Raw genomic sequence first — 14841 nt, 5'->3', positions numbered from 1 at the left:
AGTCTCATAAAAAAATCTAATATTGTTACCACCTTAACTTCACCTATGTCTAGAACCCACAATCAAACTTAAGTTTTAGGGGGATTAGTTGTTATAGGCATTGCCAACATTTTGAATGATCTTATATATGTTGCTAAAATCCTCACTCTAGAGTATAAGATAAATAGCTATATTGGCTAATTGTTTAGATTTTACTAGATTGTGAGTGAAGTATTTTCGTGTGTTCCCCATTTCATATCACATCAAAAGTAACAAGGTGCATAATATACTTTAGGTGGGGTGGGGTTGATCCATTAATTTTTATTTAATGATACAATAAATCTAAATGGTGCATATATATGTTGAGTATAAGTACTAATACATACCAATCTAAACATGTATTAAAATCATCTAATATGGACACAAACATAAACCCATAGCTAATATGTACCTTTAGGTTGTAAAGCTCAAGAATTGATATCTTGACTCAATTTAACAAGTTCACACCAATGATCATATTAAATATTTGAACTCAAAATATGTGGCCTTGAGCTTGAAAACCTTGAGGTGTGTATCAAACATGTGGTTGGATGTGTGTGTTCTATTGTAGGTTGGAGTTTTGGTTCCATTATGTTGTGTTAGAAAATAAAAAAGGCAAAAAGATTTTCTTATATAGATAATTACTTGTGATTCTTTTATCTTTTAGTTCATCAAGCAATTATCAAAATAATAACACAAGGACAATATAAGTAGGCGAAAAACTAGGGAAAAAACCCTATCTAAGGGAAAACCCAGTAATTTTTTTTTCCTTCAATAGTTTCTCGAGATAGTCCAATACTCTTTGACCTAGGAAAAAACTTCCTCCACACGAAGTCAACCCTCAATCCTTCTAGCAGATTATATCCCTTAAAAAGAAACTTTGGCCTAGCAACGTCAACATGCAGTGGCAGCTTCGACCTAGTAGAAACAACAACAACAACTTTGACTAGACTAGGAAAACTTCGATCTCCCTTGATACACCTCAGAAGTGAGTGAGATTTGTTCCAAAATTTTGATCTTGGTGCCTTCTATCTTCCTCCAGAAACTCACACTCCTTTCCAACTCTTTTTCTAGCCCTTTTCCAACTTCGCACTTCCCAACTTCCAACTTCGGATATCGAACCATGTGTGAGAGTGAGATCCTCCAAATGAATTCGAATTGCCTTGTATATATACCCTTCCAGTGAGGTTGAATTACCCTTCTTGAGGCCAACATGATCTTCTTGTGGCCGATTTCGTGTGGAGGAGACTAAATTCATTTTTGACTCAAAAATAATTCTTTTTACCTCATTCGAAAGCCCAAGAAGGGTATATTTTAATGTATAATGACTCTAATGACTCAAAATAAATCCTAGAAGTCCTCAATGGGGACTTTGACCTAAAACAAGATGACCGAAGCATCAAACCCATGCTTTAATAAGTCATAATAATAATAATAATAATTTCTTCATTTTTTTGATAAGTACATTTCATTGTGACTCAAATACATTTATGAAGACATAACCTAGTTGTTGAAAATGCAACAAGATGATGGAGCTTAGTGAAAAGAAGTCGCCTTCACTAAGTGGGCCCGCAGGCTATTTTTGGCACAAAGTCTATTTTTTGACTATGTCTATTTTTAGACATATGGATCATGGTCTATGAGTTGCAGGATGCTATTTATGGATGATTGGTCATGTTGGTAAAAATAGATGTACCTCTATTTTTAGACATATGGGCGGAGTCTATTTTTAGACTGTCAGTGTAAAAATAGAACAATCGAATATTATTAGCTCTTAATAATATTTGGACTATAAGCATTATCATATCCTCTTGCAGCACTTCGGTTTGAGCTACGGATGTGGCACATGCAACTGCCAGAAGGAAATACACTTTTCTTATGGGTTAGTTGAGCTATTGCATGATGGACTTCAGTTAGAACTCAAGTGATTGAGTTTGGTGGAGTTGATTGAGGAGTTGATGGAGTTGTGTTCAGTTTGAATTAGTTGAACTAGTTGTATTTAGTCTCACTGCCAAATACACTAGTGATGAGTGAAGTGAATTAATTATTAATTAATTCACTAATTATTAACTCATAAATCAACTAAAGAATACATCAGTTAACTCAGTGCATGGACAGTTCAGTGAAGACAAGTGTTAGAGGTGAGTGAAAGGGTGAGACTACTATCAGTTGTGACTATAGCTGTGCATGAGATTTGCACAATCAGTGATTGAGATTTCCAATGAGGATTGCACAGTACAGGCCAAGGGAATTCGAGCTTGGCGCTGATCTATTCTCGTTTTGGATTGCGCAGTAGAGGCAGGCAAACAGTGGAGGATATTTGAACCTGTGACTTGATTCAAATCTGAGCTAGTTTGTGTCTAGCAGGTGGAGATAGTACTGAGTACTTGTGAGGAGTATTGTACTATGTATTGTTACATGTTCTCTATCATTATAATATATAGATAGTTGGGGGTTTTCAGCTGCATGCTTTCCCCATTACATACTGTGTTGATATGTGTGATTGATGTTTCAATGTGCGCATGCGATTGTTTCTTAACTCCGCAAATTGATGATCAATGGTAGAGGAGGTTGTGTATTATGAATGCATTCTGCAAATAGTGTATAATCGGGATAATCTCTATGAATAAGTGTTATATTATTCAAAATTTCTACACTAGTTACAAATTTCAACACTCCCTCTTAACTAGGGAGGTGTTCATACTAACAAGTACAAGGAATATCTCTAAACACATGAACCATGAATAATTTTAGGCACCACAATGCCATGGACTAGATTCCTGACCACGACAATCTATCCAAGGTCCTCCACCAGTTTAGGCATCGCAATGCCATGGATTAGATTCCTGACCAAAGTAATCTATCCAGGTGGGACTAAGATGGACTAAAGATTTCAACCTCTCTAGGTATCATCAGGCTTACTTGCTAACCATTAACCCAAGGATCTAGGTTCATATTCGAGGTCAGAGCTCTATGACCAATGCCACCCTCCCTAATTCGGGAACTAGACATTAACACGAAGTGTCAGACAAATGTCCTTTGAGGCACACAAAGTCTCATGTTCCCAATTATTACAATTGGTAACAAATCCTCCCCTATCAGACATATTGACAACAAAAAATATCTCCTAATCAAACTTATTGATAACAACAAGCATATAAACACATGCTATCAAAACCTCTGAGAGACTTACCTGTACAAACACAACCCTAATTAGTAACAAAATTCTAAATGTACATAAAACACAAACCTTCGGGGTCTTTCAGACATCTTAATATTGCTTCTCAACTTTTCATAGTAGGACTTAGAGCTTTCCAAATGAATCTTGACAAAGTATTCTTCAACCATACAACTTCATTTCATACTTTTCATGTAGCAACATATTTTACAAATAGATTCGACTTTTCTTATCTCAGTAGCCCTTCAATATACATTCTCCAATTTCTTTCAAGGTATTCAACATGACTATTATATGCTCTCCCTCTCAACTTAGGGAGATTCCTTTCTTCCAAGCTCCCTTTCGACTTAGGGAGATTTATTTCATCCAAGCTCCCTCTTAACTTAGGGAGTTCCACTTCTTTTCTATAACAATGGAGAATCCTTCACAGCTTCCATCCTTCTTATAACCATCAACATTCACATCATGCTTATCATATCAAATTTACTTTTCGAACATCTTCACCATCTTGAAGATTATGTACCTGCACAACTTAGATAGCAAGTACAACCAAATCTATAGAAGCATGAAGTTAACCATATCAAAAACATGGAAGCATTCAATTTTAGACATCAAATACTCACACTTGGTTGCAAACAAGAGACGCATACACTTCAATTTCTTTCTAAGTTTTTGGTCATAAACCCTAGACTACTTCATCAAGACTTTGAGAATTTCATAACAACCTTCATTACATCTAGGGTTTCAATGTTTCTTCGAGAGGTATGACATACCCTACTACATCATATTGCAAACCCTAGAAACAATTCAAACAAATACAATGTATCTAACAACTTTAGAATTCATGTCATACTTCCTACTAGTATTTAGTACAAAACCCTAGAATTCACACATGAGATTTTAATAATCAAAACCAGTCACAACTCGATTCAAAGTAATAACGCGACTAACTTTCACTAAATTTTATTGCAAACTCTAGATTTTTCTAATTCTCAACAGCCACCATGCAATTTCAGATTTTATCAACTTTTCATAAATCCCAAATTGTCACACTAGTCATCACATACTAAAGAATTGAACTTCTACTAAGGTTTAATTACAAAACCCTATAATTTCATAAATACAATCATCCTAGAGAATCAAACTTCGACTAGGGCTTAGTTCCAAACCCTGGGACTCTTGACCATCAATAATTAGGTTAACTCATAAATCTAGGATTCCATCATCATGCACAAGCATATCATAACATGTGCTAATCAAACCCAAAGGCACAAATAACAATAAAAGTTAAATATATAACAAACTTGGTCAAACTAGGGTTTGATCAGAAAAATACATACATGCTAAGGATTTCATTTCTAGGACATTATAAGGGTCTTTCTTATGCACCCTACCAAACCCTAATGATCTAGGGTTTTAATACAAAACACAACAAACCCTAAATTACCAATATTTAAAAGGTTTGTGATTTCAAACATTACCATTCAACCCTAACAAGTTAGGGTTTCCATAACCATACCAAAACCCCAAACATGAATTCATCAAAACATCAGACATTTTCTTTTATCTTCAGCAATAACCCTATGTAGGCTAGGGTTTCACATATTATCATAGACATACCCTTAAGTTAGGGTTTTTCACAAAGAACCTTTCCAGGGTTCCACAAGGGTAATAAAAGATATGAGGGTAGATTTATCTAATGATGAATCACCCAATCAAGAATCTTTAAGATTCAAGAAAGCTAGACACAATGATGTTAGTAATAGCTTATCAAGAACAAATATCATGAAGAGGGCAAAAACTTGTAGTTCAAAACATACCTCTTGTTTCTTAACAAACCTTGTAATTCTAATGCTTTGTCTTATGAGGCCTTCTACCTTGAGTCTTCAACAAGTTTTCCTAAACAAGGAAAATAAGAGTAGAAATGTGATTAGTATATAATGCAAGCAAAACTAGATAAGTAAGGCAAGATAAAAATGAAACTGGTAATGAGATACTTATCTTTGGAGGTTGGTTAGGGCTCCCTCCAAGCTTGAGGGATGCTTATGACCTTAAGAACAAAACAAAAACGGATTTTTTTCCAAAATATGTTAAACCTACAAATACTAAAAATAAAGATAAAATAACTAAATCTTAGATCAAAGGACTTAGTAGTGTATGTTCCTTATATCCTATTCTTCGGGCTTAGTCTTCTTTGGAGATCCTTCTTCAATAACATTGGCTTGGTCTCTTGCTTCTTTTCTTGTTCTTCGGATTGTTAGGATAGCCACTTATATAGTGACCCATTTTTTGGCATTTGTAGCATTCTATCTTGGACATGTCAACTTTCCTTCTTAGCCCTATTGACTTCTTGGAGTGTCTTTTCTTGTGAGAAGTGAAGTATGCATTTGAAACCTTTTCTTCTTCATTGTTGGATACTAATGAAATTATCATTTCTTCTTGGGTGCAATCATTCCACAATTTCTCAAAGGTAGGAGCTTCTTTCCAACTATTGAGACCTTAATAAAAAGAAATCCAAGTAGGTGGTAATCCAAATAGTGCAGTGACTACTAGCTCCTTTTCCAATACAATTTCGTTTATGGCTTGAAGTTCATCTCTAATTCCAGATATCCTCACAAAGAAATAATCCACAATATCATCCTTTGTTATTTTTTTAGTCCTTAACTCATTCTTCAAACTTGCTACTTGACCAATGTTCTTGAGAGTGAATAATTTTGACAAAGCTTCATACATTTCTTGAGCATGGTCTATATTGGAAATGTATGGGACAAGATTTTCATTTATGTTTTATATTACCAATGTCATAGCCAATATCTCCGACTCTCTATACTTTACTTTGTATGCATCACTCGATTCTTCGATAGGTTTATTCACCTTTCCTTTAACGAAATCCAAGACCTTGTTCTTTTCAAGAATGAGGTCAATTCTCTTCTTCTATGCCCTGTAATTTGATGCTCCTTCCAACTTGTTCTCGCTATTTATTGTGTTAGAAAATATACTTAAAGATAATGAGCTTCTTCCCTTACAATAACTCCTTATATGACCCCTTGCTCAATCCTTTAGACTCCTAGTAGATTCTCAAAACTGCCTTTTTCCTCCTTCACCTTAGCTTTGATACCATGTTAGAAAATAAAAAAGGCATAAATATTTTCTTATATAGATAACTACTTGTGATTGTTTTATTTGTATGTTCTTCTTTTATCTTTTAGTTCATCAAGCAATTACCAAAATAATAACACAAGGACAATAGAAGTAGGCAGATAGTCAAGGAAAAACCCCTATCTGCGGGAAAACCCATTCAACAATTCTTCCTTTAATAGTTTCTCAAATAGTCCAAGACTCTTTGACCTAGAAAAAGAGTTCCTCCACACCAATTCAGCCCTCAATCCTTCTAGTAGATGATATCCCTTCAAAAGAAACCTCATCTTAGCAACACCAACATGCAGTGGCAACTTCAACCCAGTAGCAACAACAACAACAACAACTTTGAATAGACTAGGCAAACTCTGATCTCCCTTGATACACCTTAGAAATGAGTGAGAGTTGTTCCAAAATTTTGATTTTGGTGCCTTCTATCTTCCTCCAGAAACTCACACTCCTTTCTAGCTCTTTTTCTAGCCCTTTTCCAACTTCACACTTCCCAGCTTCCAACTTCAGATATTGAACTATGTGTGAGAGAGTGAGATCCTCCAAATGAATTCGAACTGCCTTGTATACATAGCCTTCCAGTGAGGTCGAATTACCCTTCTTGAGGTCGACTTGGTGTGGAGGAGACTATATTTATTTTTGACTAAGAAATAATTCTTTTTACATGATTCGAGACCTAAGAAGGCTCTCTTTTAATGTACAATGAATTTAATGACTCAGAATAAATCCTAGAAGTCCTCAATGGGACTTTGACCTAAAACAAGATGACCCAAGCATGAAACCCATGCATTAATAAGTCATAATAATAATATTTCTTTATTCTTTTGATAAGTACATTTCATTGTGTCTCAAATACATTTATGAAGACTGAACCTAGTTACAAATTTCAACATGTTACAACAACTTCTTTTGGTTAATATTGAAATCTATCAGTGACTCTTATATAGACTACAGGATCAAGTTGTCAACGAGGATTGATTCACTGGTAAGGTTACATAGTGTCAAACCATCTAACAAGGTTCCATTCTTGTTCACTAATAAGGTTACATAGTGTTAAACAATCTATTGAGGATTTATTCTTGAATAACATGCTATCAAAAGAAGTATCGATGCCAAGTGAAAATCTCAACTAATTTGAGAAATAAATATCCCTCTAAACTTGACATATAAGCCAAAAGATACATATATTGTTGGGTGCAATGACTTAACATGTGTTTCTAAGAATCACTTACAGAAAGTTAAATAAAATTAGGTTAAGCTATCTCTCGAAATGGTTCATTTAAAATTTGGTAAAATGTGTCTCATATTCTCATGCTCAATAGTTTGAGCGTACACTTCACCCATTATGAAGAGAGAAATCACAAAAAAATATAGAGATTCATGTTACAAATGAGGAGAAATGGCATATATATAGAGGCTTAGGGCACAATCAATCCTCCATCTCCTTAACTTAGCTAGCAAAGAGTTCAATGAACTCAAATCTTCATCTCCTTATAAACACTTTTAGTAACGAAGATAAATCATTTTATACTTTGAACAAATTGTAAACTTTTACAATATTATGTCTAATCAAAGCTTTCAAAACTTTATTGATTGAAACACAACTTCCTAACCAACAATCATGGCCTTTCAAAACTTAGATAAATCAATGCCCACCTTAATTGTGTTGAGAGGCGCTCTACAACCTAGTCTAGGGCAAATGTGTAGGTGTAATGTAAGAAAGTTTGTCAACATTCTTTAAATGTTGGGAAAAATAAAAATAAAAATTAAGTGGGCTTGATATGTTAAAATTAAAACATATACAAATATGAAATGTAAAATGTAAATGAACCTCAAATAACTCTATGGCTAATAATCTATCTCAATCATCGTAATTTATAAAAGAAAAATTTAACAAAGAAAAATTAATAAATTTGATAAATATAAAGTACAAAACCATGGATAAAAACTAATAGATTAAATAAATATAAAGTACAAAACCAACTAAAACCAAACCATGGGCCATAACACTTTTCTCAAAAGTTATTTTAACACAATCAAATCCAATGACTAAAACAAATGGTGTAGTAGGTTATAAACTCAAGTGACATTTATATATAATATTTAATTTAATAGAAATAAAAAAAATTCATAATTTACCAATATTTTTTTTTAAGAAATTGGTAGCTTGTATTAATCAATATGGTAAATGGATCAGTACCCTTACATTCGTGGTCTGATCAACATATATTATGTTCCATAATTGTTCAAAATTAGCTCTACTACTACCCTGCCTATGACCCAATATGCCTCTAACAAGATTTATCCTATATTATCTCCAAAATAGGCCATTATATAATACTATTTTACATAACATTGATAAAAAAAGAGAGATTCTAAAAAATACTACATTCCTGACCCGTTGATTGTCGATGCACCGCCATTTTCTTCCACTATTTGCATTGGTAGTTCTGGAATCAATAACTCCTTAGGCTCACACAGTTCTCCTCCAGGAGAGGAGGGGTCTTGGAGTCCAAATACCTCCTTGAGAACACCTAAAGATGCGGCTTCAACTATCACTTCTATGCCATCTACCTTGGAACTAAGGTTGTCAACTTTCGTGGCCAGGTTGACCACTGTTAGTCTAAGTCTCTCCACATCCTCTTGCAGAGCCTCAATCTCCCGCATTATCAAAGAGAAATGCAAGCACGCTTCCACCACAATTTTCTCCCCGACCTTATCTAATTTATCCAGGTTTTCATCAAGTTTAACCACAACTTGGAGTGACCTAGAACTGTCATAACCTGACTTGATTAGAGAAGCCATACTTAACCATGGACGGACATTCACTGAAATTACGAGCATTTCCAACCTTATCACTCACCATTTATAGCCAAAGATACTCCTAATTTCGTCCCCCATCTTCAATGAATTACATTGAATGTCTTTGAATCACATTTGAATACATATTTCAACAATGTCCTGCACCCTATCCTTCGCCCAACAATCATACATTCCGATTAAATCGACAAGCAAGGGAATGAACTACTGGCATGTAATGTGATATATCCCCATGACATGATCACATGTCAAATGACATCTGCAGTCCTTGAGAGTGACGAGTGCCATCTCCGATAAGCACCTGGAGGGGTAGACTGAACCTGATTCCAAAGTTGTGAGTCATCTCTTCAAGGATGCCATTAACATTTTAACTAAACTAATAATTGGTATCATGACATTTCTAAGGGCCCAAACGATCCAACTTGCTTTGCTGATTAAATTATCCCCTGTCTCCATATTACTACTCTAGTTGGTCTTCATGTAATATATTGAAGTGATGGGTCTCCTTTGTTCAGGAGAAGAATTCTCTCTTTTCATATGGAAAAAAGGATATAGATTCAAATTTATGAATTTGATTTCTTATCCTTGTATCCAAGGGGAGCGAATCTTTCTCACTGAGGTTTTTGTCTTTGTGGAATTTTTGAATAATTATTATTGAATCACCCAATACAAATATTTAATGAATGCATCTTGCAAGAGCTAGTTTTAGACCTTGCCAAAGTGCTAATGCCTCTGCCTGGTTATTCGAAGATTTCCCAAATCCCCATGCAAATTTGAGCTCTATTTCTCCATTGGGTTAGATGATTACTCCCTCTCGCTCCTGCCCCCTATTTTAAAAACCAATTAAAATTAATAAAAAATAACTCATATTAATGTAGGGTAGTTAAATTTGTTCATCAAAATTTAGCATAGTAATAATTTATTATATATATTATGTTTGTGGTCCATATATATATATATATATATATATAATAAAGCAAATACAAATGACCCATTAAAACACTTTACCAATAATTATAGTAAATAATATATACTAAAACATCCATCTCAATTTATGAATACAACTTATCTAATACAAACAATATAAGTCTACATTGAGGATTGTATCCTATATACACTTAAAAATTAAAAGCCATATTAAATTATATTTGACCTAGGCTTATATGTTAAAATAAGTGTTAACTGTTCTAGGCTTATATGTTAAAATAAGTGTTAATTGTTCTAGGCTTATATGTTATGTTATAATATGATGGATCTATTCATTATATAATAGTAATAATTTTAAAGGTATCTTGAAATTACATTTTGTTGTTTACTTTCTTATGCCATATATTCTTAAAATCTAAAAGACATATTAAATTATCTATGCCCTAGACTTATATGTTAAAATAAGTATTAAATGATCTAGGCTTATATGTTATGTTATAATATGTTTGTGGTCCATATATATATATATATATTTATATATATCGATTTAATAAAGCAAATACAAATGACTCATTAAAACACTTTAACAATAATTATAGTAAATAATATATACTAAAACGTCCATCTCAATTTATGAATACAACTTATCTAATACAAACAATATAAGTCTACATTGAGGATTGTATCCTATATACACTTAAAAATTAAAAGCCATATTAAATTATATTTGACCTAGGCTTATATGTTAAAATAAGTATTCACTGTTCTAAGCTTATATGTTATGTTGTAATATGATGGATCTATTCATTCTATAATAATAATAATAATTTTAAAGGTATCTTAAAATTACATTTTGTTGTTTACTTTCTTATGCCATATACTCTTAAAAACTAAAAGACATATTAAATTATCTATGACCTAGACTTATATGTTAAAATAAGTATTAAATGATCTAGGCTTATATGTTATGTTATAATATGATGGATCTATTCATTGTCTAATAAATTAAATTTAATATCAATGATTAATTAAATTAAGCATTAACAAATTATAAGTTAGTTAATTAATTAACTATCATCTTAATTAATAATTAAATAATTTCATTTGATTTCAAATCTACCAAATGTCTAGAAAAATCAAATATTTTTTCACTCTAAACAAAATTTTGCATTTCAAGAAATTGAATCCCTCTTGATAAATCCAAAAATTAAAATAAATCTAAACTGATAATAATATAATATAATATATAAATTATAAAGATAAAATTTTTCAAAACTTTATCAATTAAAACACAACTTCCTAACCAACATCACTACCTTTCAAAACTTAAAATAAATTAATGCCCACAGTAATATAACAAAATTATGTGATGATCCCAGAAACCAATAACTATAAAACCCCTTACCCAACCATCATATATAACCCTCGAAATTAAAAATTAAAATAGGATGCAAAATAAATTAAAGATTTATATGTTATATTCATTTAAAAATAAATAAATTAAAACACTCGCAAGTGAAAAAACCAAAACGCCTCTCGAGATGTATCCACTTCTTCCTCATTTGCAACAATTCAAAAACTGCACAGCGTTATATTATTTCCCTTTTCCGTCACTCATCGCTTTGGAGTCCATAGAATTTATTTTGGTGTAATCCTATTTTCGTTTGCGACGTTTTACGTTTTATAGAGAAACCCGAATAACACCATTTGGATGGACGGCTTGTCTCTCGCCAATTGTATAAATCTAAAATATGGCAATCAGGCTGATCACTTGGTCTCAATCGGAGATGGCAGTAAGAGGATGACATCACTCCTCTCTTATTCCCTGCGAGTTGTGGCCTCTGCTTTCCCTTCAAAATCTTCAATAGCATCAGCCGTAGGCCATTTATCTGCCACTCCAAAACGTTTTCTGGGCAATCGGCGGAAATTTTCTTATCGGAATTATATCTCTGCAATGGCTAAGCCAGAAGAAGCCAGGATTCCCCCAGCCGTGCCCCCTCCATCAGTTCCCAATGGCGGAAAGGTATTCATTATGACCCTGAATTTCTCTGTCAGTCTTCTTTATTTCCCAGTTCAGTGGGATCTACTAGAAGCTTGCGGATTTTATTAAGAGCAAGTCTGCAATGGAATTTAGTGTTTTTGTTTATCTTGCAATGCAGTTCAAAATCGCCTTGTGCCAGTTGTCTGTGACGGAGAACAAGGAGAGGAATATAGCGCATGCTCGTGCCGCTATCGAGGCTGCAGCTGATAATGGCGCTCAGCTTGTAGTGTTGCCGGTGAGTTTTTATTTCCTTCTATGACTCTGCAAAAATGCTTTAGGGCTCGATGGGGCTGAATTTATATCTAACATTTAAACTTAAAATCTCAATTAAAAAAAAACATTTTATTGATTCTGTCAGGACATTTTCCCAGCAGTTGGCCCAACGATATTATCACCCTTGGGGATTACAGGAAAATAACATGAAAAAATAGTTTATATCAGAATATTGCCATATTCCGTGTTTAGAAGGGTTAGAAAAAAAAGGTTGAAGCATAACTATTCTTTCTATGTTTCAGCAAAGTTTGTATGGTTGAAGTGTTCATCCTCAATACTGGTTGAAAATCAATCACGTAGTTTGTTATGAAACTAGCTCACAAAAAGATAGAAAAGAGAGATCCACGCCTTAGAATTCAGCCTCATTGAAGCGGCAACCTCCTTTACATTACGTAAATGAACAATTCTTGGATGATTCAAATGACAAAACCTCCTTTCTATATATAGGAGTCTAAGGAGTCACAATATAACCCAACCGACCTAACAATAATAATATAAAGCCACAAAAATAACAATAGAGGGATTCTATGGGGTACAGTAACAACAATATGGGGACAATAGGGGCACAACAATATTAATAAGAGATACAACTACAATAGTAATAGGGTAATCACTAGTATTATAGGGACCCAACATGCCCCTCTCTTTCAAAAAAGTGTTGTCCTCAACGCTTCAATAGTTATGGATGCTTCTGTATAAAATTCTCATCCTCCCATGTGGAATCTTCAGCGGATAAGTTCTTTCACTTGATAAGATACTCTGAAATTGATCGATTTCGTAACTGTCGAGTTCTTGTTTCCGTGACTGCTTTTGGTTCCAATATAATTTTTCCTTCCTCGTCAAGTTCTGGCAATATTGTTTGAATTGGGAGCTTGTCGCCTATAACCTTCTTTAAACATGAAACATGGAAAACTGGGTGCAATCGAGAAGCTGCAGGAAGTTCCAATTTGTATGCCATAGTACCAATATTTTGCAACACCTTGTACGGACCATAATACTTTGGTGATAATTTATTATCCTTCTTAGCTTGCTTGAGGGACATTTGCTTATATGGTTGTAGCCGTAGGAATACCCAATCACCTACATCAAAACTTCTTTCGCTGCGATGTTGATCTGCCTGTTGTTTCATTCTATTTTGTGCCAACACGAGGTTATCCTTTAAGAGTTGGAGGACATGTTGTTGATGTTCGATGTGATGTTCCACTGCTTGAACCTTAGAATTTTCTCTTAAATATGATGTGATGGATGGTGGCTGATATCCATAAAGTGCCATAAATGGGGTCATTTTTGTTGCTGTATGGAAGGAAGTGTTATACCACCATTCAGCCAGAGGCAACCATTTGACCCATTGTGTTTGTTTATCAGATACAAAGCAACGAAGATATCCTTCCAAACATTTGTTTACTATCTCAGTTTGCCCATCAGATTGAGGATGATAAGATGAGCTATGAGCTAATTGAGTACCAAGACAAGAAAATAATTCTGTCCAAAAATTTCCAGTGAAAATGGGATCTCTGTCACTTACAATAATCTTTGGGTTTCCATGTAGCTTTTGAATTGTTTCCATAAATGCAGTAGAAACTGTACTGGCTTTAAATGGATGTGATAATGCACAAAAGTGTGCATACTTGGTAAGTCTGTCAACTACCACCATGATGACACTCTTTCCATCAGACTTGGGTAAACCTGTGATAAAATCCATTGAAACCTCCTCCCAACATTGGCTTGGAATGGATAAAGGTTGTAATAGACCTGGTGTCTTAATTGTTTCAACTTTATTTTGTTGGCAAACCAAACATTCCGCCACAAACTTTTGAATATCTGATTTAAGGCCCTCCCAAAAAAATTCCTTCTTAACCCTGTGGTAAGTTTTTAAAAATCCAGAGTGCCCTCCTAAGGGAGAAGTGTGCAATTCCATAAGAATCTTTTGTTTTAGCTGGGAATTCTTACAGAGGTATAAGCGATTTTTGTACCATAACGAATCATTTTGCCAGCTAAATGTATCAGACGTACTGGAGTCTTGTTGTAACTTTCGAATAAGTGCCCACACTTCTTCGTCATTCTTCCATTCCTCCCTTGCTTCGTTTATCCAATCTGGTTGGATAATAGAAATGGCGCACAACAATGCTTCCACATCCTCATCCTTTCTTGAGAGTGCATCTGCCACCACATTTTGCTTCCCTTTTTTGTAGATGATTTCAAAGTCATAACCCAACATCTTTGTGACCCACTTTTGTTGCTCTTTAGAGGATAATCTTTGTTCTAAAAAGTATTTAAGGCTATCATGATCCGTTTTTACCTTGAAGTGTCTTCCCATTAGGTAGGGTCGCCATTTCTTAAGTGCATGGAGTATTGCCAACATTTCCTTCTCATAAATAGCTTTGTGTAAAAACTTTCCCTTGATTGGATGACTTTAAAAGCAATGGGTCTTTCATCT

At 34.0% G+C, this 14841-nt stretch overlaps 1 protein-coding gene across 2 annotated transcripts in view; it reads left to right on the top strand.

Annotated features, from left to right (window-relative positions):
• Positions 1-11668: 11668 nt before the first annotated feature.
• LOC149256452 (omega-amidase, chloroplastic-like) overlaps positions 11669-14841 on the top strand; it is a 194806-nt gene continuing 191633 nt past the window's right edge. Inside the window, exons 1-2 of one of the 2 annotated variants that reach the window (XM_089460750.1) lie at positions 11669-12113; positions 12250-12366. In XM_089460750.1, coding sequence (XP_089316876.1) covers positions 11802-12113; positions 12250-12366 — 429 coding nt within the window. In that variant the 5' untranslated portion in view covers positions 11669-11801. The remainder of the gene's footprint in view (positions 12114-12249; positions 12367-14841) is intronic. The other variant, XM_089460749.1, reaches the window with a different exon arrangement.

Source organism: Pinus tabuliformis, chromosome 7 (assembly GCF_031772625.1).
Source record: "Pinus tabuliformis cultivar Carrire ecotype Pingquan chromosome 7, CPIR1, whole genome shotgun sequence".
Taxonomy (NCBI): domain Eukaryota; kingdom Viridiplantae; phylum Streptophyta; class Pinopsida; order Pinales; family Pinaceae; genus Pinus; species Pinus tabuliformis.
The sequence above is the reverse complement of the archived record's forward strand: the minus strand, read 5'-3'. Positions and strand labels throughout refer to the sequence as shown.